Below are 24638 nucleotides of genomic sequence, written 5' to 3'. Positions count from 1 at the left end.
AAGAATCCTCACTGTAAGCGGCGGGGAGGGGGGGAAAGAGATCTCTTCCCTGTTCTTTCACCCTGCTAAGAAGGAGCGAGACACGATCTCCGTGCTGCTGTTTCTCCCGACGACGTTTCCAAGGCGATGAGAATGGAGGAGCAAGGGGTGAGCTGAGCAAGCAGAAGCAGCCGGCGCTCTCGCTAGGGGGCGCGTGATTCTTTCCAGCTGGAGCCTCCTGTTGCTTGCAAGGGTTGCACCGCGGATGGAGGCAGATGGGGGTTGAGCGGAAACTGAGGCTGAGGGATATTTTGAGGGGGAAGAGGTCGGTGGTGCGCAGCACACGAGGTGGCCTGAGGGAACGTAGGATTCCTGAGGGCTTCGGCAGCGTGCGTCGTATTCTATATCGCTATGCCAGGAACACGCTTAGGTTTCCTTTGTGCCTGGGATAGAATGGAACAAAAAGGGGTTGCTTTATTTTTTGGCCACACACCTCAGTCTTTTAAGAGTTTAGCTACATTGTTGTGGATTATATAATTTTTAAAGAGTCATGTAAAATCAACTATCAGTAGATTTGTCTCACTTGAAGGTGTTTTTCAAACAGCAAGTCAGCCTATGTTTCAGTAGATCTGTTGAGATTTTAGCAGACGTGGCAATATTGAAATAGTTTGAGGACATAAAGTTATATCCTTCGTTTTGGAGGCTCTGTGTGCCTCTGCCTACCTAGTTCAGTCTGTTGGGCCTAGTAGCTGTCAGTATGGGGGTTTCTCTGAGCTGGTGCTGTAGCTGCTGTACATTGAGAGGAGGGAGGAGGAATCTGCGGGCCTGAAGAAAGAGTTGGGCCCTGTTTATATTATAGATAGATAAATAGAAATATAAACTGAGAGAACTAACAGTTAATGATCTATGTTAGAACTTAGCAGAAGAGAGGCTGAAGAGCTGAGCAAGAAAGCGCGCAAGGGCAGAGGGGAACTGTAGCTGCTGGAGATAGGTTTTGGAATTCCTTGCTGGCTAGGATATGCTCAAACCAAGATCTCTGTTTGAAATTGTTGTTGTTGTTTAGTCATTTAGTCGTGTCCAACTCTTTGTGACCCCATGGACCAGAGCATGCCAGGCACGCCTGTCTTCCACTGCCTCCTGCAGTTTGGTCAGACTCATGTTGGTAGCTTCAAGAACACTGTCCAACCATCTCATCCTCTGTCGTCCCCTTCTACTTGTGCCCTCCATCTTTCCCAACATCAGGGTCTTTTCTAGGGAGTCTTCTCTTCTCATGAGGTGGCCAAAGTATTGGAGCCTCAGCTTCAGGATCTGTCCTTCCAGTGAGCACTCAGGACTGATTTCCTTAAGAATGGATAGGTTTGATCTTCTTGCAGTCCATGGGACTCTCAAGAGTCCGCTCCAGCACCATAATTCAAATGCATCAATTCTTTGGCGATCAGCCTTCTTTATGGTCCAGCTCTCACTTCCATACATCACTACTGGGAAAACCATAGCTTTAACTATGAAACTGTACGGGGACATATTTAGCAGGAGGATACCTGTATATCCTGCTCCCCCCCATATATATGCCCATTATTCCTGAGACCACAAACACTCAACAATAATAGCATGTGGTGTCCTGCTTCCTCCCTGAGCTAACTGCAGTCCATACTGAAAGTCTGCACTGCAGGTGCTACTGACCATGGTGTAAAATGGACCAGTATAAACTACAAGCTGAGTTGTGCTTAGCAGGCAGTGTTGCTGAAGAAGCCCAGTGTTTGAGAGGTGCCAATTCTGGCAGCACAAGTTTGATGAGGGGGCAGGAATGGATAACTTTAAGGATGATCCAAGGGTCCTGGTGCAAGGGCCCTTAGATTTGTCAGTGACAATAGTAGGTAAGATCTCCTAATTCCTGTGGAGAAACGACCGCTGAAAAGAGGGCATAAGCACGGAGCAAAGCATGCTTTGTGTTCATTTTTTGTTGCTTTTATTGTGCGTTGCCGGTGGGAGGGGGGAATTGGTGCCTTTGGAAAATCTGCTTTAACACGCACAGCCACCCAGTCTTTTCCCCTCAAATGCTTGCAGGCGGCGGCACTTCCAGCACGTGCGCAGCGCTGGCTCTGTCTGCTCTTTCAGAAGCTCATCTTGTTTACACGAGATTCGTCGTCTCGACATGACAGGCCCCTTAACTCGCCTTAACCGAGGCGGGTTTTGCTTGCACAACGGGAAGGGTGGGAAGTAAACACGTGGGAGGCTGAAATGCGTTAAAAAGGAGGAGAGGAAGCAGCCTCGGATGCGGAGGAATGCTTTCCTCTTTCCCGATTGGATCGAAAAGCGCAAGGCGCTCCACTCCCCAGGCTGGGGCGGGGGGGGGGCTCCTTCCCCTTTCTAGCCCCGCCCCCTGCCTTGGCGACGGGACGTCCTGTACCTCCGACGGACGTGGCTCCGCACGGTCGACGCCCGCCCAGCCTTGTCTTGGAATCTCCAAAGAAGGGCATTTCGCAAGCTCACAAAGGCCGTTGTTGTTCCATTGTTGAAATGCCCTTGTCCTGACGAAGTTCTTCCTAATCTTGACTCAGAATCTAGCTTCCTGTCTTTTGGAAACGGTGATAAAAACCATTGTGTTTCTTCCCCCCACTTCACCCCTGAGCTATCCAACCAGGGTGGAACAGGAAGAACTTTTTTATTTTTCCTTTTTGCTTCTTTGGAGAATGCCTCGTGGTGTTGCTTGTCTTTTCCTTAACTGTACCTTTATACGTGGTGATTGTGGATTGCCCCTGCTGTAAGGGAAAGTGGAGGGTGAAGTGAGGCTAGGAAGAGGAGGAGGAAGGGGCTGGCGCTGGCTGGGTCATTTGAACACATCTCTCTACCTCGGCGCTTAGCAACTCCGCTTCCTTCCCAGTGACAGCTCCGCCTCTCCGATCGGGAACAGTATGTGGGGTGGAAGGCTGTCTGCCTAATTCTGGAATCATTTACACTGACTTCAGATCTGCCAACTGCGGCTACAAAAGGACGGGGGGCGGGGCTGTGGGAGAGAAGAGAAAAAGATGAAGGCCCCTTTGCCATTCTTGCTTTGTAATTTACACAAAGGCAAAAAAAAGAGAGCTCCTTTTTATAGCTGAGTGAAGAGTACTTGAACCTCTAAGGTAGGAGTGGCTAACCAGGCTATGACCCTCCTGTGCTTGTTTGACTCCCAACTGCCAAAAGCACCCAGCCAGCATGGTCAGTGGTCAGGGATGAGGGGAGCTGCAGTTGCCTACTTCTGCTCTAGAGGAGTGCTGCAAGCAGGGGGTAGGGGAAATAGCATGGTGTTTTCACTCACAAATGTTTCTCAATGAAACAGAAACTCTGATCCTGTCACCTCCTGTCATTGAGCATTGTTAAGTGGGAATTTTGGTTTCAGACTGCCATTTTTAAAGGGGGTACCAAAATTTGGTGAGCTTCAAAAAGGCACAGGCACAAGGACACTTGAGGGCTGTAGGTCCAATGATTTAGGCCAGGCATAGGCAACCTTCGGCTCTCCAGATGTTTTGGCCTACAACTCCCATGATCCCTAGCTAACAGGACCAGTGGTCAGGGATGATGGGAATTGTAGTCCAAAACATCTGGAGAGCCGAAGGTTGCTTGTGCCTGATTTAGGCTGTCAATGTTCATGGTGCTACCTTATTCACTGCAGGCACAGGTGAAGAAGCCTCTAAGGCAGGAGTCAGCAACCTTTTTCAGCCATGGGCAGCTCCACCATCCCTCAGACAATTTCTTTTTTTGGGGGGGGGAGAATGAACGAATTCCTATGCCCCACAAATAACCCAGAGATGCATTTTAAATAAAAGGACACATTCTACTCATGTAAAAACATGCTGATTCCCGGACCGTCCGCAGGCCAGATTGAGAAGGCGATGGGGCCGCATCTGGCCCCTGGGCCTTAGGTTGCCTGTTGTTGTTCAGTCGTTCAGTCGTGTCCGACTCTTCGTGACCCTATGGACCAGAGCACGCCAGGCACGCCTATCTTTCACTGGCTCCTGTAGTTTGGCCAAACTAATGCTAGTTGCTTCGAGAACACTGTCCAACCATCTCATCCTCTGTTGTCCCCTTCTCCTTGTGCCCTCCATCTTTCCCAACATAAGGGTATTTTCTAGGGAGTCTTCTCATGAGGTGGCCAGAGTACTGGAGCCTCAACTTCAGGATCTGTCCTTCCAGTGAGCACTCAGGGCTGATTTCTTTAAGGATTGATAAGTTTGATATTTTTGCAGTCCATGGGACTCTCAAGAGTCTCCTCCAGCACCATAATTCAAAAGCATCAATTCTTCGGCGATCAGTCTTCTTTATGGTCCAGCTCACACTTCCATACATTACTACTGGGAAAACCATAGCTTTAACTATACGGACCTTTGTCGGCAAGGTGATGTCTCTGCTTTTTAAGATGCTGTCTAGGTTTGCCATTGTTTTTCTCCCAAGAAGCAGGCGTCTTTTAATTTCGTGACTGCAGGTTGCCTACCCCTGCTCTAAGGCATCTTCTGCATTCCAAAGCAGCTTCAGGAGGAGATGCTTTGCAGTGGGAATGGCAGGGAGTGTTTAATTCTTCTGCTGTCCACTGTCTTCCCCCCGCCCCTCAAATAAACCCCAACAACTTCTCACCTAGCTGATTTTACTTCTGCCAGAGTTCTTATCTGGTATCTACTTCACATGAATACACATTTTTTTCAAATTGCAACTAAACAAAAATAACCCAGTTTGCAAGGATGCTAGCTAAAGAAACATCTCTGTGAACAACCATTTGAAGCAAGTTTCCCAGACCCCAAAAATACACACTTTGCTCAAGGAACAGAGCAGGTCAAGATATTAGTTCCACTGCAGGTAATGGGAGAGAAACTGTTGAGTTTAACACAATTGGGTTTAAATGAGCTGAATTTTTGCTGGAGTATGAGCTGACATCTAAACTGGGCTTCCTTTTGAGGATGGGGCTATTGAGCATTATTGTATGAAGTTCTGACACTCCTTGCAAACAATTGTCTGAGATTGGGTGAGAGGGGGGATTGATCCCAAGTCTAAGAACCATGTCCCAGCTACATTTTCTGCAGTGCTTTGCATGAGACTGGTGAGTGCAGTTTGTTATCTTGGGAACAGTTGCCATAGAAACAGGCGGAGGTGGATGGATTTTTTCCCCCAGCCAGCAGGAAAAGGGGGCATTTTAGGCTAAAATCCCTTCAAATATTTTAACTGTGGAGACTCAGCAGAACCAAACTCTCAGTCCTAGAGAGGAGGTCCAACACTGGATATTTGGTCTCCTGGAGAAGCACAATGCATCCACAGCAGGAGCAAAAATAAGGAAGGGAGTTGCCTGCAAACGGGGTCACAGCAACCGTTGTGTTCCATCAGTCATTGTTATTCATTCCCTATGGACTTATTCCCACCCCTGGACAGCCATAATATCACACCTGCACTAGCCTTAATTCTTGCTGGATTAAAATATATGAAACTGCTTTGTACTGATGCAGACCAGTAGGACTGATATTGTCTACCTTGACTGGCAGTTCTCTGTGGCCTTAGACAGGGACACATCCCCCCTGCTCCCCAAGCCTTGTTCTTCTCATTTTGATAATAGTTCTACAAATGATGTCAAGTATGCATTGACCTGGTCATTTTCCCCCAACAAAGGTTGCTACTCAGGCTCTTGTGTCAGCTAATAGACACAAAGTTAAAAAACAAAATTCAACGTAAATAACACACAAGAATCGCAAGACCTTGACAGCAATAAAAGGAAGTCACAGAAGTAGCAATGGACCATTTATCCAATGGGCGATTCATCCAAATGTCATCCTCTTAAATGGTTTAAATTGACTCAGTCAACTGACCAAGTGAGTTTATTTAGGCAAATCATTCCCCAAAGAGGTTTCTACTATCAGGGAATGGGCCGTGCTCCTCATTGCCCTAAGGCTAAGCCTTCTTTTTGAAGGGAACAGTACCTCCTCAGAAGGTCTCAAAATGATGGTGAGAAACACTGGAGATCACAGTTAGCCTATGAATTCATGAGATGAAAAGAGGGCAGCATCTAGCAGTGAATCCTGAAAAGAATAGCCAAGTGTGATACTGCATTAACTACTTGCTCCTAATTTTAGAGGAAACTATCCTTCAGCTCTCATACACGAACCTAATGAGGACCAGTCTGACAGGTGAAAGCTAGAGCTAAAATAAAATTGTCCTAATAAACTGTCCTAAGAAGCAACTCGGTGTGTTTTGATAGCCACTAGATTTTTGATATCTAACATTGGATGTCAGGGTTTGACAATATAGTTGATTCCAACTATTGGACACACACATCGCAGAAGACTGCTTAATATTCCACTTTCACTGAAATAGTCTATGTGACATTATCAGTGGTATCTGATGTTCTCTCTATATTAAAATCTTGTATAATTTTCTCCACTATTAATATATCTATTTATATGTTCATCATTTGATAGCTGATAGTCAACATCAGTTGACAGTTATTTACATATGTTCATATATAAAATCTACACTCCAAAGGACTTCAGTTAATTCTTTGCAATATTGCAATCTTTTTTTTATCTGTTCTTGACAATAATTGTTTACTAAGATATATTTTCTACAATGTTCATGAATTCATAAAGGCAAATGACTGATCCACAAAACAAAGAGAGGAATAGAAGTAAATTTGTCCTGCTTAGCGGGTGCTAGAAAGTCCCAACATGATATAATTGCCCCTTACGTTGCTATTCTCCCAGGCAGATAGCATACTTTTTCTGTCCAAAATATATAGTTCACTATGGAGAAAAAAAAATATCTGAACTTTGGTAGGAAGGGTAGGATATAAATTTAATAAAGAATTAAATAGAGATTTTAATGACCTGGATTGGAGTGCTGCAACAGTTTTCTCTTTAACAAGACACCTGGGGATAGCAACATGTGCAAAAGTGCGACAAGCTCTTGACACAGTACACTTAGAGAGCCAGTGTGGTGTAATGGTTAAGAGTGGTAGACTCGTAATATGGGGAACCGGGTTTGTGTCTCTGCTCCTCCACATGCAGCTGCTGAGTGACCTTGGGCTAGTCACACTTCTCTGAAGTCTCTCAGCTCCACTCACCTCACAGAGTGTTTGTTGTGGGGGAGGAAGGGAAAGGAGAATGTTAGCCGCTTTGAGACTCCTTCGGGTAGTGATAAAGCGGGATATCAAATCCAAACTCTTCTTCTTCTTCTCTTCTTAGAAAACCAAAACTGCCTAAAAATGGAATAAGTACAAGTCTCACTCAAAAGCCCTAGGACACAAGACACATTCCCTCAGAGATAATTTGTGGATAGGGACAGAGCCACAACTGAGCAGCCCCTTTTATTTCTGTCACCCCTTTGTCATGCGCCGGAGGTCTGAAATTAGGCTGTGGGCCACAGGTTGCCCATCCCTGCCCTATGAGGAACAATGTGCTGTCAACATAGCATTGGTAATTTTGAAAGAGGGCCAGTCCAAGACATTTTTGTACCTGTAGTGAACCACAAAATAGCAGCCTGCTCCCCACCAGGGAAGAAACAGGGAGTGAAGATCGACATCAGGAACAAAAGGGTAATAAAGATCTACATCAGGATCCGCTGCCCCTGTGGATCCTGCCACCTGATGCGGTCCCCTCACCTTACCTCATGTTTGGGAACAGGCTACTTCTTAACTGAATGCACCAAATGTGGAGAAGCCTATTTTTATTGTCGCAGCCATAGGTGTAAACATGATGGCAAAGCATAGAAAAGGCTACAACTCTCTTTACCACTGACAGGGTGTTACATGCAAGCCCCTCCACATCCATAGCCAGAGGGTTTACCATTTATTGATTAGATTGCCACTTCCGAAATAGCCTATTAAATGTCTGACAACAACCATTTAAAGAGACTGCTCAACAGTCAAAAGCTCTTACAATCTGCCATGCTTTAAATGTTGAGGCAGAATACTGCAGTTAGAATCCCAATGCTAAAACTGGAAATCTGGACAGAGTTCAAAATGTCCCCCAGATCCCAATTCTGCTTTATTCCAAGCCCAGCCAATGGACTCCCCCCAACTGTTCACTGCTGGCCTGGCAATATGGCTCCCATAAAGGTACTGTACCGGTATTTCAAAACCGAGCTCCCCTTCCCTTGACTCAATTAAACTGGGCCTATGCTACCCTCTTATCCCTGCAGCAACCTGATGTCCTGCTTCTTTTCCTGGGATGAACTGTGGGAGGCTTCTTTTCAGGGTGAGCAGCGCTCTTAGCTGTTGCTAAGAAACAGCTCCTCACCCCGCACAACACGCTGCTGATGGCAGCAGCTTTTTTGGATACTCCCTCCTTTCTCTCGATTCTAGCCATGACCTGTGCAGTTAAGAATCTAGCAGCAAACCTGATTTTTTAACTGGGTTGTGGAGTTGCAGTCGCAAGTCCAGAGTATTTTGAGACTGTGCCATCCTACAGAGTCTTGGGGCTTGTGTACCCTTCTAGGAAGCATGGGTCCATCCAAGCAGTATTCTGTTTGCCTTGCCACTTTCCCCATTAAAATCTACTTTTTGGTGCTGAATTTGAGCAAATGTCATTCCACAGAAAACCTGATTGACATTTGCTCCGACTGAGTGGTAAAAATCAAGTTTCCCTGTGGGAAAATGGTGGGACATGTAGAAGTCTGGATAAGCCCTTAGTGTGTGATCTTCCCTCAGTGTCAGTGTTTCTCAAACAGTAGGCCAGGGCCAAGTGGAGATCTGCCCACTTCCAGGTGGGCCTCAGTGCCACCATCTACTCAGTGCCTCCCTCACTTGCTCATACCACCCCTTCACTGTGGTGTACTATTTTGGCTGGAGGCCTGGAGCAATATGAGCACCAGCAGTTCCCCACATATTGTGTAGAGTTGAGGAAGGGAGGGCCCCTCTTTTAAGGGGTGAAGGCCAGAGATGTTGTTGAACGAAATCAGAGAAATAAAAGGTTAATCTTTGTTTAAGAATAATACGAAACGGGGGGTAGAAAGAAAGGGGACATAAGAAACTTATGAGGGAAGAAGTGAATGTAAAAGGACGGGGAATGAAAGATGGCTGGCAGATATAGTACAAGTGTGACAGGGAAGAAATTGCAGGAGATGAATAAAAATATTTTGAGAGGCATGTGGGGGGGGGAGCATCCCATTCCCACTGTGGCCACCCAGATACCTGTGGGAAACCTGCAAGCAAGACCTGAACACAAGAGCGCTCTCCCTTCCAGTGGCTCTCAGCAACTGGTATTTAGTTGCATTACTGCCTTTGACCGAGGAGCAGCCATTGATAGCCTTCTCCTCCATCAACTTGTCCAGTCCTCTTTTTAAACCATCCAAGTTGGTGGCCTGTGATGTGTGAAGAAGTAATTTCTTTTATCTGTCCTGAATTGCCAAACATCCAGCTTTACTGGATGTGCATGAGTTTTAGTGTTGTGAATTTTTTTTTCTCTATCCACTTTCTCTAAGCCATGCATAATTTTATAAACTTCTATCATGTTGCCTCTTACTCACTTTTTTGTTCAACTAAAAAGTCCCAAATGCTGCAACCTTTGTCATCCCCACCATTTCATTCCCTTGATCATTTGGGTTGCCCTTTTTTCAACTGTTACCAGTTCTACAATATCCTTTTTGAGGTGAGGCAACCAGAACTGTACACATTATTCCAAATATGGTCACACCATAGATTTGTATAATGGCATTATGATACTGGCAATTTTATTCTCGATTCCGATATGAGGCAGGGTCTAACATAACTAAAGTATGCTAGTAAAACTAGGGAAATAGGCTAGAAGGCTCTAATGTTCAGTAGATTTTTGCTGAAGAATGGGCATCCACAAGTGGCCTGTTCCAGTAGGAATACAATGTTCCATGCACAATGCTGAGTAAGTCCCAGTTCCTACCCACACACAGGAAGTGCCATTCTGGGTCACATTCCACAGGGGGCAACAGCCACAGCACAACAGAGCTGACTCACGACATGTAACTGTTTGCTCTCTCAGAGTCTATCCCATGGTGCAAGTGAAGATTCCCGGACAACTTGGTGATGGCAAGGAGTGTTCATTCTTCTGTAGCAAAGGGAGCAGTCAGGTAGGTACATCAGGACCCTTAGCAACTAAGAACGCTTGACATCTATTTCTGGCATCACACAGCTCCCCATGCCCAACATGGCTGCTGACTTTGCCCGGTATGCTGCATGTAACCACTTGGTAAGCTGCTTGCCAATGCTGTCTTGCTAGGTGGCGAGGGATTATTTATTTATTTTAATCACACCCATGTTGTCCAGACACCTTGGGCAGCAGGGAGGTGGTAACATTCTCAGCACCAGAAAGGCCATTAGAGAGATTTCAGATTGGTGCCCAAGGTGCCCTGGGGTGAGCTCTCTCAGACTGGGATAATGTGGCCACCTGGGTGATGTGATAGCATGCTTGCCTAGGCACATCCTGTGGGTCTATCAAGCGGTCATGCCACTTTAAGGATGTAGCTCAGTGGAAGAGCATCTGCTGTGCATGCAGAAGGCCCCAGGTTCAATTCCTAGCATCCTGAGGGACTGTCCCTCATCTAAAAACCTGGAGAGCCACTGCCAGTCAACACTGAGCTAGAGGGAGCAATGGCCTGACTCAAGTTTCAAGCCAGCTTCCTATGTGTGTCCACTGTCTTCCCTTCCTCACCATTTCCTTTAGGGTGATCCATACCCAAGTCCCAATACCCTTGCTTTGCCCCTACCCTGTGGTGAGGTGACAAAGTTATCTGTCCACTTACATTTCCCTGACAGGACTCCTCACAGCTCCCCTTCCCCAGGCTTCGCCAGGCAGGCACGACACTTTTCATTAACTACTACTGAGTGGCAGCTTCGTGTGTTTCTCCCAGCTCTGTCGCCATGACAGCAGCACAGAGAGGCCTGCAGGCTGCATTATTGCTGCCATGGTGTGTGTGCCCCCCCCGCACCCCCCCCTGCTTGCTTCTCTGCAGTCAGGAATGACAACTGTCAGCTCTGCAGAGAGCACATGGCTGAGGGGAGGAGGCGGTATTGCTGACCAGCCTCAGGCTCCTTGCAAATCCTCCAGTAACGATGACCCAGGCAGCCCTTCCAGGCACTCTTGCCAGCCCTCTCTGGTCCATGGGGTGAAAGGGCCTAGCATAAAACACAGCCGCCATCATAAATGAGGAACAGAGCACCCAGGGAGTGTGGTGCAGTGACCCTTCCAAACAGCTATTTGGGTCTTTACAAACGAAACATTAAAAAAAACCCTCTGCGCTTGATGGTGTGCAAGTGGTTAAAGGCCAGGCTGTGCTGTGCTGGCAGGTTGGGTGTTTGTAAGGGGCGAAGAGAGACTTTGCAACCCCTTGTTAGTAAATACCGGTATCCCTCACACCTCCCAGACGATCTGGACCGGAGGTTAGACAATGGGAAGAATTGGTGGCTGAAAACGACAAAGCAAGGGTTATTGAAATTCCTGACTTGTTCTTTATAGCAATAAGTCACCATCTTTGGGGGGAGTGGATCTGTTGCACAAGACCTCCAAATCAGCTTTAACTGTTTGACCTGGGATTTGTGCCAGTACAGTGTGTGATTATCCCACTGCAAAAAACGGCAGCAGTAGGGAAGCACCCTCTCCTGAACAAGCCATGCCACATCCCACTGGAGGCCTCCCTTTGCTACACCCACCACTCCTTTCATACCCACCCTTCACATTTGCCTTAAGAAGGAGAGGGGGCCTGGTAGGGGAAGGGCAAATTTGGGCATCGGCTTTCCATTGTTAACCCTTATCTTGCACCGTTTTAAGGAGAGACTTTCAACATATGATTCACTTAACTGGGTCCCCTGGTGCACACCTGCACTGGGCATTCTAGAAGAGGAAGGAAAGGCCATGCCACATTAAGAAGGCACCTGTCTATCTACAGGGGGGCTCCAGAACCCAGATCTGAGAATAGCAGGGGATCTGCAGCATGTGCGTCTTCACAGCACACACCTCAGCGCGGCACGTGCGGCTTTAGGTAACCCGGGGGTCTCCCCCAACCCAAGCCTTTTCTGCTTTCTTGAGGCTTTGCTGTGTTGCTGCTCACCAAGACAAGAGCCTAGGAATAGATTTCCTCTTGCGTCTGTGTGTGTTAGGGTGGCGGAGGTGGGGGAAAGGAGGCTATGAATCAAGGCCTCGGTTCCAGGGAATATTCTTGGCTCGGGAAGCGAGGACGGAGAGATCGCGGATTTCTCTTAGGGGGGCTGGGAGGGACCAGGCCTCGGAGGTGCTTTTGCCGGACTTTCCCTGCTGTCTGGCGTTCTCCCCACCTCTGCGCCCCCTGCTTTGGCCCTGACGTGCCGAGGCTACAGTCGTGACGTCGGGAGGAGAGGGAGAAGCCCGCCCGGATCGGAAAGGACAGCGAGGGAGCCAAGCAAATCCCGGCAGGAAATTCCAACGAGGAGCAAAAAAAAAAGAAAAAGAAAAAAGCAAGTAAGCAAGCAAAGGAGCCCCCAAGATCAGCGAGCCCCAGGCGCTGCTGCCACTGCTGTTTGACGCTAGTTAGGTCCCCCTCCTGGCGACCCCCAACGCACCCCACTCCGGACGGCCTTGGAGTCCCGGGGTTTCTCCTAGGAAAGACCTGTGCGCCGTCCCCACGAGGCTGCAAGCCCCCCGAAGTGGGCAGGAAGAGGCTGGCGAGGGCCACCGCCGCCGGAGGGAGGAGCCAGAGGGCGGGGCCGGCAGAGCAAGCGAGGGAGCGAGCGAGAGAGCGAGGCAGGAGCTGGAGAGAGAAGAAAGAAGAAAGGAAGAGACGCGCGTCGCGCTTGCGGCGGAGGAGACAAAGGAAGAGCCCGGCACCGCCCGCGTGGAGCTACCGCGTCGGGCAATGGGCAAGGCGAGAGGCAGCCCACACGCCTGACGCCGCGCTCTCCTGGCCGCGCCAGCCCAGCCCCAGCCCCGCTCCACCCCACGCCAAAGCCGAAGGGGATGGCTCTGCTGGCTTCCCGAGATGGGGCTCCTGCGGGCGATCCCTGATCTCGGCGCTGGAAGTGACGGTGAGAACGAAAAAGGCGAGAGACCCTGTTGGGAGTCACCGGGGGCCCATCGAGGCGAGCAGGCGGCGGCGGCAGCACCAGCGACCTGCCAACCGAGGCTCCTCTGCGCTCAGCTGCCTGTCTCCTGCTCTCTTACCCCCCCCCCAGCTGCCCACAACTGGTGGAAGGGGCCCGGCCGGCCGGCCGCCCCTCTCCCCACGTGCAGCTGCTCCTTAAGGTGCCAGCAGATAAGACTGATGGTCTGCTCGCCCCCAAGCGAGCGGGGCAACCCCAGGGAAGACCCTCCGGGGTTGCAGCTTCGGCGCCTCCTGTTGCTTGGGCACCTGGGGACTTGGCATAGCTGGGTAACGTGGCGGCGCCACCCGGCGCTGGCAATGGACTTGCTGGGAGGCGGTTGGCAGGTTGGGGAAGGAACGCAGGGGGGGGGGGGAGGAGAGAAGTCCTGCGCGCTCTCGCCTGCCTGTGTTGAGCGCGCACCCATCTCTGCGTTGTGGGGGGTGCGTGTGTGCGTTTGGTGTGTGTGTGCGCGCAAAATCCGCCTTTTCGCAGCGCCAGCTTGGTAGGTGCATTCAGCTCAGGATCGGTGCCTGTCTCATGTTGGCTGGAGCCGCTGTGTTTTGCGGGGTAGGGTGGATGATAAATGGGCACTGCCACAGTAGAGACGCTATTCCGAGAGGTGGGAAGCATCTTAAGCTAGCTGTAAGCAACGGATATCCTCATGCACTAAGACGGGGGAGAGTCGGAGGGCCTTGCATAGGCCCACTGGGTTTCCCCGAATGCAAGCAGCGGCAGAAGGCTGCTTTAGTGTTTTGAGTGGATATGGTTAATCTGCCTTCTAGAAAAACAAAACAGATAAATGTCCCCCCTCCCCATCCTTCAAGAGAAGGAGGAACCATCGCTCACTTGAAAGATCAGGCCACAGTCCTTGTTCCCCGGTTATTCTTGCTCTGATACTAATTTTTGTGCCCCACCAAAACACTTGGCCAAGGAACTTTAGCTACTGTCAGTCTGCGAAGGCAATACTGAGCCAGATCAGTGGTCTGATTTTAGTATAAGGCAGCTTCCTTTGGGAGACAGGCAGTGGCTAAAAATATGTCAGTGTGTTGAACCTGACCTCCAGGATTTAATTTATGCCCAGGCTCAGACCTGGAATTTGCTTTCTAGGCTGCATCTTGATCCTGGACCATAAGATGGAAAAGCAGGACACCATTAACCTTTGCAGGCTGCCTCATGTGGTCACGATCAGGAGTCAGGACTTTTAGGGCAACTTGTAAAGTTTATCAGGCAGGAGACAGCAGAAATTAAGTGCCCCTGGAAGCCATAGTGTTTCCTGGATGCCCACTTTAGGAGTCAATGCGTGCTTGAGTGTGGATTGCCAGAGGGTCAGATGGACATGCTCAGTGGTCTGTTTGACTTCATGTGTATCAGCTTCAATTTAAATTAAGCCTGTGAGCTTCTGTAGTGGTGGCTAGGTAGGAAAATGTCTTTGTAAGAAGTACTTGCCTTGAATCTGAGGTGCCCTCTGTGCTATCAGAGAAAATAATTGAGAGCTTGTTCAGTTTCCCATTCAGTGTGGACACACACACACACACACACACACACGAGTGCTGCCCGGGAATGTATGTAACCTACTTGTGCACAAGGGCTGTTGGTGTCATCCGCATGGATGAGCAAAGCTGGTGTGCAAGAAGCCACAGCCTGTAACAGTCCTGGTAGGGACATATTACCTGTAAAGGCACCCTATCTTCAGAAGCCAACATGCATCCTGAGCGTATGTCTAAAGATGAACGGAGAAGGGCAGGCCTCATGCCCACAAATGGTGGATCTGACATTGGTGAGGCAAGGAAGCCTAGTGCTCCAGAATCGCCAGAGGTTCCAGCTGCAGGCCAGAGCAGTCCCTGTTCTGGATGGATTGGCAGCCTGTGCTTTTAAGGTGGACTAGTCCTTTTGATGCAATGCTCCTCCCTCCCAACCCCCACCCCTCCAACAGCCGCAGCCAACACAGCACACCAGTCATCTCAGTGTCCCGTAGATGCCAGCCTTGCACGAGGCCAGATTCATGCTGTGGAGGAGTCCTTGCCAAGGTGCTGCTAAGTCTTTACTTTGACATTTATTTGTCGTGGTTTGAGGCAGGGATCTGCATTGCCCAGCACAGGCAAAGCTGTTCTCTCCTACTTGAGGAGGAGGGGAGGCACTGGAGGAGGGGAGGCACTGGAGTCTTGGGCAGCCATGCGCAGGCCCTGTTGCAATTCCCTCCCACATCACCAGTTGCAATGCTTTCTATGCAGAAACCCTCAGTAACATATTGAGGTGCATGTATCCATACCCATCCTCATCTTATTAGGGACTTCAAGAAACACACACAGAAAGGATATTTATAGGTAAAGATGAGCTACATTTGGAAGAACCATCCTGGCCTTCTCTGCTGGAATGGACAATTTTTATTCGGTATCTTAAACAGGATGCTAAGGCCGCTGGTGGTGGCATTTCCTTGAGAAGACCTTGGTACGGAGGACCGTGGGATCAGTAAGACAGGGACATATAGTAGGTTCACTTGGAACACAAGTAGATCCCTGCTGGATCTGACCAGAGGCCTATCAACTCTAGCCTCCTGTGCTCACAGTAGCCACCCAGTTGCCTTTGGGAAGCTCACAAGCCGGACATCAGGGCAATGCCTCCACCCCGCTGTTGCCTCCCAGCAGAGGCATATATTGGTCACTGGTTTATGGCCACCTGTAACTGGAGCTTTTTGTGCTGCAGGTGTATGAATACTGCACTGTATACTTCTTCAGAAGCAGGTTGTGTGTGTGTTTGTGTTTTTTGCACTAAGTTAATTCTAGGAAAGCTGGATCTTTGTACAATTATGCAAATCAAAGCAAGCACCCGGGTGAGCCAAAATTGGATAAGATGAGGTAGGCTCTCTCAAATGGCATATTTTGAGGTACCATCAAGGGGAACCAAATTGTCAGTGGTTTTCATATTACCATTTTTCTTTTTTTAGATCTCCTGGGAGATTTTTGGGTCATTTTGCATTATACTTTCTTCTAACCAATGGGAAGGTGCAGAGAGCTATGCACAACCCTGTAAATCTTCTCCCTGGCAACTGAATATCCTGTTCATCTCCCACTGTGGCTTTTGAAATTTCACGGATTTCCCCCCCTTCTATTCATTACATTTATGCTTTCCTCCACATTACTCAGGGCCACATACCTTGCCTCTCTGCTATTTTTTCTTCACAACAACCCAGTGGGCTAGACTAGGGTATAGGAGAGTAACTGAACCAAGATCACTCAGCGAGTTTCATGACTGAGTGTGGATTTGAACCCTGAGTTCTCTGGTCTTGTCCCAGTACTCTAACCACTTAACTGGTCTGTCATGACACATTGCTTAACCTTACGAGCCTGCCTTCATGGCAATAAAGGTTAGAAACATACTTTAAACATAAAATCTGGTCTTCCCGGCAAGCTGAATTCAGTGCCTATCAACAAATTTTACCCTTGTACAACGTGATCATTTGCAGCCTTTTTTGTGGGCATTTAGTTAATGTCAGCTTGCTGTTGACCTAATCACGCTGAAATTTTGTAAGGTAAAGGTCAAGGGACCCCTGACTGTTAGGTCCAGCCGTGGCCGACTCTGGGGTTGCGGCGCTCATCTCGCGTTACTGGCCGAGGGAGCCGGTGTACAGCTTCCGGGTCATGTGGCCAGCATGACTAAGCCGCTTCTGGCGAACCAGAGCAGCGCACAGAAACGCCATTTACTTTCCCGCTGGAGCGGTACCTATTTATCTACTTGCACTTTGACGTGCTTTCAAACTGCTAGGTGGGCAGGAGCAGGGACCGAGCAACAGGAGCTCACCCCGTTGCGGGGATTCGAACCGCCGACCTTCTCATTGGCAAGTCCTAGGCTGTGTGGTTTAACCCCCAGCGCCAATTTTGTAGTTCCTTAGAAAATCCTGTATTTAATTAGCAGATTTTGGGGAAGAGTAAACTGGGAGGAGCGGGGGAGGGGGGAAGCTTTACTTCATCTTGGCAATCTCCCCTGTTGCTGCCATATTGGCAGCTGCAAAGTTGTTCTTCCTGGGCTTGTTTTAGTTCAATCACACTTCCTTGATGGAGCCACCAACTGGTACAAGTGCATTCAAAGAAGGGACAAAGGACATTCCCACTCAACCCATGTTTCACGGGCTGCTTCATTTCCTGTGTGGATTCAGCCACCCACCTGCTTACCTTACTTCCTTTTCTCTTCTAACATGTGACCACCACTTCTGAATGTAAACTTGGCAGTCTTAATGTAATTTGTGTTTTTAATAATGGGCCTACACGTAGATAAGTAGAAAGGCTTATCTGTATGCCTTGTCAAAGATTCAGAAGGCCTATAGCTCAAGGTAATATATGGTTCAGTTGGCTGAGTCCCAGATGGAATATTTTGGAGCTACTTCCTTAGAATATGGATAAGAACAAAGGAAAGGATCCAGACAAGCACCACACAGGTGGCAAAAGGGTCCATTCAAACCCAAAACTTTATTATAGGGCCATTATGAGGAAGACGTTAAGCAGTGGTCAACTGTATTGAGTCTAGAAAACGGACATTCCAGGCATTTTCTGTGATTGGCTGGCCTGTGGTGGCTCTTCTGACTAAATAGTTTAATGCTTACTGGTATTGATTTGCACCTGCCTTATGATGTATGGCAGGCAGGCGGGAGAGGACTCGGGTGGCACTGTGGGTTAAACCACAGAGCCTAGGGCTTGCCAATCAGAAGGTCCGCGGTTCAAATCCCTACGACGGGGTGAGCTCCCGTTGCTCAGTCCCAGCTCCTGCCAACCTAGCAGTTCGAAAGCACACCAAAGTGCAAGTAGATAAATAGGTACCACTCCAGCGGGAAGGTAAACAGTGTTTCTGTGCGCTGCTCTGGTTCGCCAGAAGCGGCTTAGTCATGCTGGCCACATGACCCAGAAGCTGTACGCTGGCTCCCTCGGCCAGTAAAGTGAGATGAGCGCCGCAATCCCAGAGCTCGTCCACGACTGGACCTAATGGTCAGGGGTCCCTTGACCTTTACCTTTACCTAGGCAGTGGGAGGTAAACAGCAGCCTACTCAGACCAGGGTCCCTGTTTCTGACAGAGCACTCAGTGCTTGTTGACTGATGGGCTTCTTACGAAGAACGCCTGTCCTTAATCTGACCTGATGTGAAGCAAGAGAACAGATCCAGGAACACAGCTTAGTTGCTAACTGTTAATGGCTGCCGATCATGCACTCTGGCTCTGTACATTTAAAACACATGGGTTGGCAACCCACAGGGACTCTCCGGCTGGCTTAGTGTAAGCAAGAATAAAAGGTTGCAGGCTTATCCTTGCATGCCTTGATATGGTGGGGAATACCCTCTCGGCTGTGTTTGCGGTGACAGTGAGATACTTTTAAAGGCTCCCCAGTAAGGAGAAATGGAGTTGTTCCTCAGTACAGAGTTACTCAGAAAGGTCTAATCCTAAATAGGTCCTGTTAACATTTGGGGAAGCTTTGATGACATTTTGAAAGGCCATTCTATGAACGGTGCTTACAGAGATTCCCAGGTTAAATAGAGTGCACACTAGCCAAAAGTCGGCAGCAACTGGCCTCTCTACCTGGCCCTTGGTTGCATCCTCCCTGCCTAGGCCACGCCCTCTGCTGCCCTGTTCTGCAGCCTCCTCAAGTGTGTTTGCCTGGGTGGAATGTGGAATACCTCTTGCTGCATGTGTGCCTTGCTTCTGCCTGTCTAGAATGCAGCCTAAGTGTACAAAGGCAAGTCTCAGATCATAGCCTCGCCCACTTTTGTCTCCGGCCCCACCCACCTCATGCATGCCATCTCCTTCCTGCCTTAGCCTCATCAGTAAAAGAAGTGAAAAGGACACCAAGGACTCAGGCCAAAATAACGATTTGAAAGATATAATTATTCAAGTCTCTTGTAAGTTTTATTCCTTGAACTCGAAATAATTGGTACACTTTGACCTGAAAACTCAAAGACACTAGTAGCCGAGGAAGAATACCGAAACAAGGCCTCATCCTGGCGTTGTCATCTCATTTGTATTACAAACCTCAAGGAATAAAACATACAAGAGACTTGAATAGTTATATCTTTCAAATCGTTATTTTGGCCTGAGTCCTTGGTGTCCTTTTCGCTTCTTAGCCTCATCAGTAGCATGTGCCAAGGACTAAGGTGTGCCCAGTGACACCATCCCCACAGCTTGTGATCCTCCTGCAGTATACATGCAGGAGGAATTCTCCCTCTGGAGTGATTGTGATTTCCTGAAATGGGGTTATCGTATCAGTCCATTTATGAAGTATCCTGGGAATAACTTCCTTACTTGCCTTGGATTATGGTGGCCTAGCTACTGGCAAGCAATGAACTAAGCGGGCAGGAGGAGGGTGGAGATGTAGCTGATGGTGGGGCCTTTACCTGATGCAAGTGTCAAAGTTCAGTTTTAGCTCAGGGCAACCTGCTTCATGCTTAGTGGTCCCTAAGCTGCATTGGAAACAGCTTTGATATGAATGGGAGGTTGTTGGTTGGCATCCATTACTTGGGGGTAGGGGGCAAGCGAAGGCAGAGAAGGAGGAATCAACACACATCTTGGCAGTGGCGTGTGATGCGCCATGTGGAGAGCAGTCCCTTGAGGGGTGAAGCTGTGACATGTGTGGGCAGGAGGCTTCTGCATGGTTTGTGGATGAGCAGCGGAGTGCTGTTGGGCTAGCAGTGCCATCAGGAGGAGAAGTGAGGTAGTGCTCTGGCACTTGTGCTTTGCTGTCTTCTCTTGGCCTCTCCCGGTGCTCTTGCGCCCTGCTGTTTCGTGATTCCTCCTCTTCACTGCCACAGCAGCAGCAGGTCTGGAATTTGGGTTCGCTCCATCCCTGGCAGTTAATCGCCTCAGTCGGAAATGGCCAGGGTGATGGGGCCCCACAGCTTTGGTTGCAACGTGTGCAAAGAGCATGCCTGAATGCCGTAAGCGCAGCCTGATCTATGAGTGTTCAGTGCATGAACAAGAGTGGGCGCATGTGATGGTGAGTGTGTGGGCAGTACTGTGGCTGCATGAAAGGGGGCACATGCCCACTTCGTAGTCACAGGCTTAGATTGCTGGACAGGGAATGGAGGCTGTACAAGACACCCAATTTAACCAAAAGCTTTCCTCCCCTCTACTTTGCAGTTGCAGCTGGTGGGAAGCCAAGCCAAGCTGCAGGCTTGTGGGTCCAAGGGGAGGGCAGTGTTTGCAGACATGGTCTAAGCTCTAAATCCCTCCATTGGACCACCAGTGGCTTGTGCTCTTGTTAGGGCTTAGAGCAGGCAGGGTGGGTTCTGCAAAATAGCACTTGTCTGTCCCCTCCTACAATCAATGGCATTGTCTGTCTGTTTGCAGGGAGCGAGCTCCTGTCGGAAGTGCTGTTGGCCCTGCAAAGCCCCGAGCCAGCGATGGGAAGAAGTTGGGCCGGGTGCTGGTGTTACTGGTCGTGTTACCCCAAGTATCCAAGAACTCGGGCGTTTGAAGAAGAGAGCAGAGGCCGTGCCCATGAGCCTTCCCAGCACTCTCCTTTCCTCCCTTGGGCTCCTTTAGGAGCCAGAACTCCCCCCTCTCCGTGAAAGGCTCAAGCCTGCCCCCCCCCCCGGTCTCCAGCCAACCTCTTCCATGGCAGCAGTTGCAGAGCACCTCCAGGAGGCCGCGTAACTCACAAGGGGCTGAGCTGCTGCAGACCCCGCTTCCTGCTTCCACTGCCTTGACTGAAGCAGGGCCCTGTTGGTGGTGGGCCCTGGATTGTACTGCGGCTGAAAGAGAGCACCCTGCACAATCTTTGGGGAAAAGGCGAAACTGGACGTACAAGGAGAGCAGAGGGGAGGCTTGTGATCCCATCAACATGACTGGGCAGCAAGGGAGGAAGCAGAGCAGGCAAAGGCACCCGCAGAACTAAGCCTAGTCCCTGCCTCTTTGCAGAAGACCCAAAAGTGGGGGAAAGAGAGAAAGAGTCTCCTGCCCCCCCCACCCCGCCAAAGCTGGAACTGAATAAAATCCTTGGCTTCAAAGCTTGTGGGGCAAAACCTCTGCCAGTCCTCCAGAGCGAAGATGGTGATGTCCCACGGCACCTACACCTTCCTCACCTGCTTTGCCGGCTTCTGGCTGATCTGGGGGCTCATTGTGTTGCTATGTTGCTTCTGCAGCTACCTGCGGCGGCGCATGAAGCGGCGGCAGGAGGAGCGGCTGCGAGAGCAGCACCTGCGCACCCTGGAGATGGAGCCCCTCCACTACGAGGGCTATGGGGGCCCTGCCTATGGGGGCTCCAGCTACGGGGGCGGGTACATCAGGAACCCGCCGGGCATCGCGGTACCTCACCGACTCCGGATCGAGCCCCATCGCCCTCACCTCCCACCCCCAAGGCCCTGGAGCTGCAGGCATGGTAAGGGCACCCGAAGGGGACTGAGCCCACTCCTGGTGCAGAATACGGTCGCGTTTGGGAGGAGCGCTGCTTCTGCAGGTGGGTAGCTGGCTGGCGAGAACAGAGAAAGTCAGGCCATTGGTCCATCTAGCATAGGGCAGGCTGTAGTGGCTGGCAGGGGCTCCCCAGGGTTTCACGCAGGAGTCTCTCCCTGCCATCTCTGGAGATGCTGGGGATTGAACCTGCAACCTTCTGCATGCAAGGCAGATGCCCCACCACTGAGCTAAGGGAGTCAAAGCTGCCTCCAGCAGGCTGAAAGGGTTTAGCTCTCAGTCTGAGCTGCTATTCACCCAGAGCTTGCAAAGTTTCAGCTTCCAACAAAATATAAAGGAATGAAACAAAACATTGCTTTGGGCTGCCTGCAGAAGTCTTCTAAAAGTCAGATAGTTGTTTATTTCCTTGACAGCTGACACGAGGGTGTTCCACAGGGTGGTTGCCACTGTAGAAACGGTCTTCTCCCTGGTTCCCTGTAAATTCACATCTCGCAGTGAGGGAACCGCCAGAAGGCCCTTAGAGCTGTTTGGGCTGAATGATGGGGGTGGAGAAGCTCTTTCAGGTATGCAGGGCTGAAGTGGGCAGGATCTCAGGAGGTTTATTTAAGAGGAAGGTGGGGTCAGAATGCCCATTCCGTGTATCCAAAGTCTTGCACCATCCCCGATTCCATTTGCTTGCCTGTGAAGTGTAGGTCTGTGGTTGTAGCCAGCTCTTGGGTTGTGATAATAGAGCTTAGGGTGTTTGTGTCTGTGTCTCTCCCCAAACCTTGCTCGGGGCAGGTGAGCTTGTATTTTGTATGCCTGGGGGAAGAGAGCAGGCAATGGTGGGGTGGCATGCTTAACTGTATCAGTCCCTTGCACTCGGTCACCGCGATTGCTTTGCTTGCAGAGCCAGATCCATCCAAGCCACCTTGCTACGAGGAAGCAGTGCTGATGGCCGAGCCGCCGCCGCCTTACAGCGAAGTGCTGACGGACACGCGCGGCTTGTACCGCAAGATCACCACCCCCTTCCTGAGCCACGATCAGCCGGAGAAGCAGGAGCAGCCGCCCAGCTACAAGCCCCTCTTCCTGGACCGGGGCTACAGCTCAGCGCTCCACCTGCCCAGCACAGCCAGCCGGGGCCCCACCTGCACCAACCTCTACTTGGAGGCTGAGCACTCGCAGCGCATCTTCCCCAGCTGGACAGACTCAGAATTCAGCGCCAGAGGCAGCTATGAGCCGGGGCCCTGGCACCTGCCGGTCTCAATGCCTTTGTTTGGCAGGACTACAGCAGTTTAGCACACCATGCCACGCCCTGGGTGGGACTGTGGCTGCTGCCGCTGCACACAAGCTGAAGGATCCCGGCAGCCTGTTTGTTCCCTTGGTCTGCGGGAGCCACCAAGTCTCTCAGTCCGAGCCTTCCAGCCATGTCTGGGCCATGAGCCCTCACAGTGCAAAGATCTCTCCCCCGCCCAGTTGCTCTTTGACCCCCTGGCCAGGGTGAGATTGGGGCTGGTCTCCCCATCTCGCCCACTTCCCTTTTTCTGGGCCCGCTACAGGCTCTGTTGGTGCTGACTGCAAGGGGGCCTTTGGGTTTGTTTCCTATTTTTCGTTTGTTACATTTTGAAAATAATAAAAAGTTTGTGGAACCTGATTTATTACAAACCTGGTGCTGGGTGGTTGATGAGTTGGTGCTGCGAAAATGGTGGGTGTGCTGTGTGCTTTTAAAGAGTCCCATGTGCACTGTGGCAGGAAGTGAAGCAACTCCATTCCTAAATAATCCCACAGAATTAGGAGGATGGAGGCCTAGGCATGTTCCAGAAACACATTCCTTTGTTGGCAGCGACATCTAGGGGTGAGTTCTCCTGCTCAGGCTATGACTTCATGCAGGGCCCACCACAGACCACACGATGCCACGTTCAGTGTGTTCCCATTGCTTAAAATAATAATTCCCCTCAGCTTTCATACCCCTACCCCATCAAAGTACATTTTTGGCCCTTATAAGCAGCTACTGAAAAAACTTGTGAATAAGAGACCAGCCATTTTGTGTCCGTGGAATATGCCCACCCGACCCCCCCAGTGGTCTTGTGTGGCCTCAATAATCTCCCTCCCCAACTTTGAAAGCAAAAAAAAAAAAATGCACCCTGTACTACAAAGCCAGCTGCCCTGCTTGGAATCAATTTATTTATTAACATACATAAGCACATTGCTGTTACAGAATTTGTGCTTTCAAAAAAACAATTACTGTACGTGAGAGAAAGGAAACCAAGCATGGAATGAAAGAGGAAAGAGGGTGGGGAAAGAGGAAAGGTTTTTTTTTTAGGGGGGGGAGAGCCCACCCAGAGTCTCCCCTTGTCCCAGGCTCTCAGGGCAAATAAAGGCCTAAGGAGAAGGGTCTGAAATGGGCTTATTTCTGAAACAAGAGGGGCATTTGGGTGCAGAACTCTGGAGGGGGGGAAAGTTCCTTGCTGCTAGAGCCCAGAGATGGATGCTCTCTTTTGCTTCCCTGGGTGCCTCAGGTGTGTGTTGGGGGATGGGAGCCAGAGCCTTGCCCACACAAGGGCCATTTTATTGCCATATTTTATTTTAAATTCGTGCAAAATACTCAAAACTCTGGGCAGAGTCTGAGAGGAGGAAACGACCCTCCCCACCCACCCCCAAGAGCAGCACTCGCAGGAGATCAACCCAGATGGTATACATGGCATGGGGGGGGGAGTGTCAGAAAAAACCCAATGGGCAGAGGCAATTGGGGGGGGGGGAAGGATCTGCAGGGAAGCTACCAACGAAGAGGGGAACCAGGCAGATTTACACGTTTCCTATTTGACAACATTAGAAAAACAAGGAGAGAAGAGAGAGAGAAAGAGAAAGAGAGCTGGAAAAAGTTACCCCGGAGTACCATGGAGAATATCCTGTCTGGCTGGGGCACAATCTTAGGGCCCTGGACCGCAGGGCTACAATACGGAGCAAGCAGGCACCAGGCCCTCACTGCGGTTGCTCCAGGCTTGCACTCGCTGGGCTTGCTGGGTGCAGGATACAGGAGTCGGGCAGGGGAGCTGGCCTTAAACGCTGCCCCCAAAGTTCTCCTCATCTTCTGGCACTGGGTCCGCATCCCAACAGGTGATATCAATCTCTGAGGGGGCAATCAAATGCATGACCCGTGAGGGAGGGTGGCTGGCTCTTTCCCCCCTTTGAAAAGGGATGGTCCCCAAAGCCTGCTCTTCCCAGAAGAGGAAGCGCAAAGGTGAATCTTCCC

The 24638-nt window shown here is 50.0% G+C and overlaps 2 protein-coding genes across 7 annotated transcripts in view; one reads left to right on the top strand and one right to left on the bottom strand.

Annotated features, from left to right (window-relative positions):
- Positions 1 to 12876: 12876 nt before the first annotated feature.
- On the top strand, positions 12877 to 23050 carry PRR7 (proline rich 7, synaptic). 3 transcript variants are annotated; one of them, XM_033140472.1, is made up of 3 exons: positions 12877 to 12964; positions 21139 to 21452; positions 22296 to 23050. In XM_033140472.1, exons 2-3 carry the CDS (start codon positions 21155 to 21157, stop codon positions 22682 to 22684), a joined length of 687 nt encoding a protein of 228 aa, XP_032996363.1. In that variant the 5' UTR covers positions 12877 to 12964; positions 21139 to 21154; the 3' UTR covers positions 22685 to 23050. The 3 variants fall into 3 exon arrangements, with proteins under 3 accessions (XP_032996363.1, XP_032996362.1, XP_032996361.1); XM_033140471.1 differs by having other exon boundaries at positions 20345 to 21374; XM_033140470.1 differs by having other exon boundaries at positions 20345 to 21452.
- Positions 23051 to 23918: 868 nt separating this feature from the next.
- DBN1 (drebrin 1) overlaps positions 23919 to 24638 on the bottom strand; it is a 44006-nt gene continuing 43286 nt past the window's right edge. For all 4 annotated transcript variants that reach the window (XM_033140469.1, XM_033140467.1, XM_033140466.1 and 1 more), the window contains one exon: positions 23919 to 24515. In XM_033140469.1, the coding sequence (XP_032996360.1) occupies positions 24445 to 24515 (71 nt within the window). In that variant the 3' untranslated portion in view covers positions 23919 to 24444. The remainder of the gene's footprint in view (positions 24516 to 24638) is intronic.

The sequence above is a fragment of the Lacerta agilis genome, chromosome 2, assembly GCF_009819535.1.
Source record: "Lacerta agilis isolate rLacAgi1 chromosome 2, rLacAgi1.pri, whole genome shotgun sequence".
Lineage (NCBI taxonomy): Eukaryota > Metazoa > Chordata > Lepidosauria > Squamata > Lacertidae > Lacerta > Lacerta agilis.
This window is presented reverse-complemented; position numbering and strand designations above follow the sequence as displayed.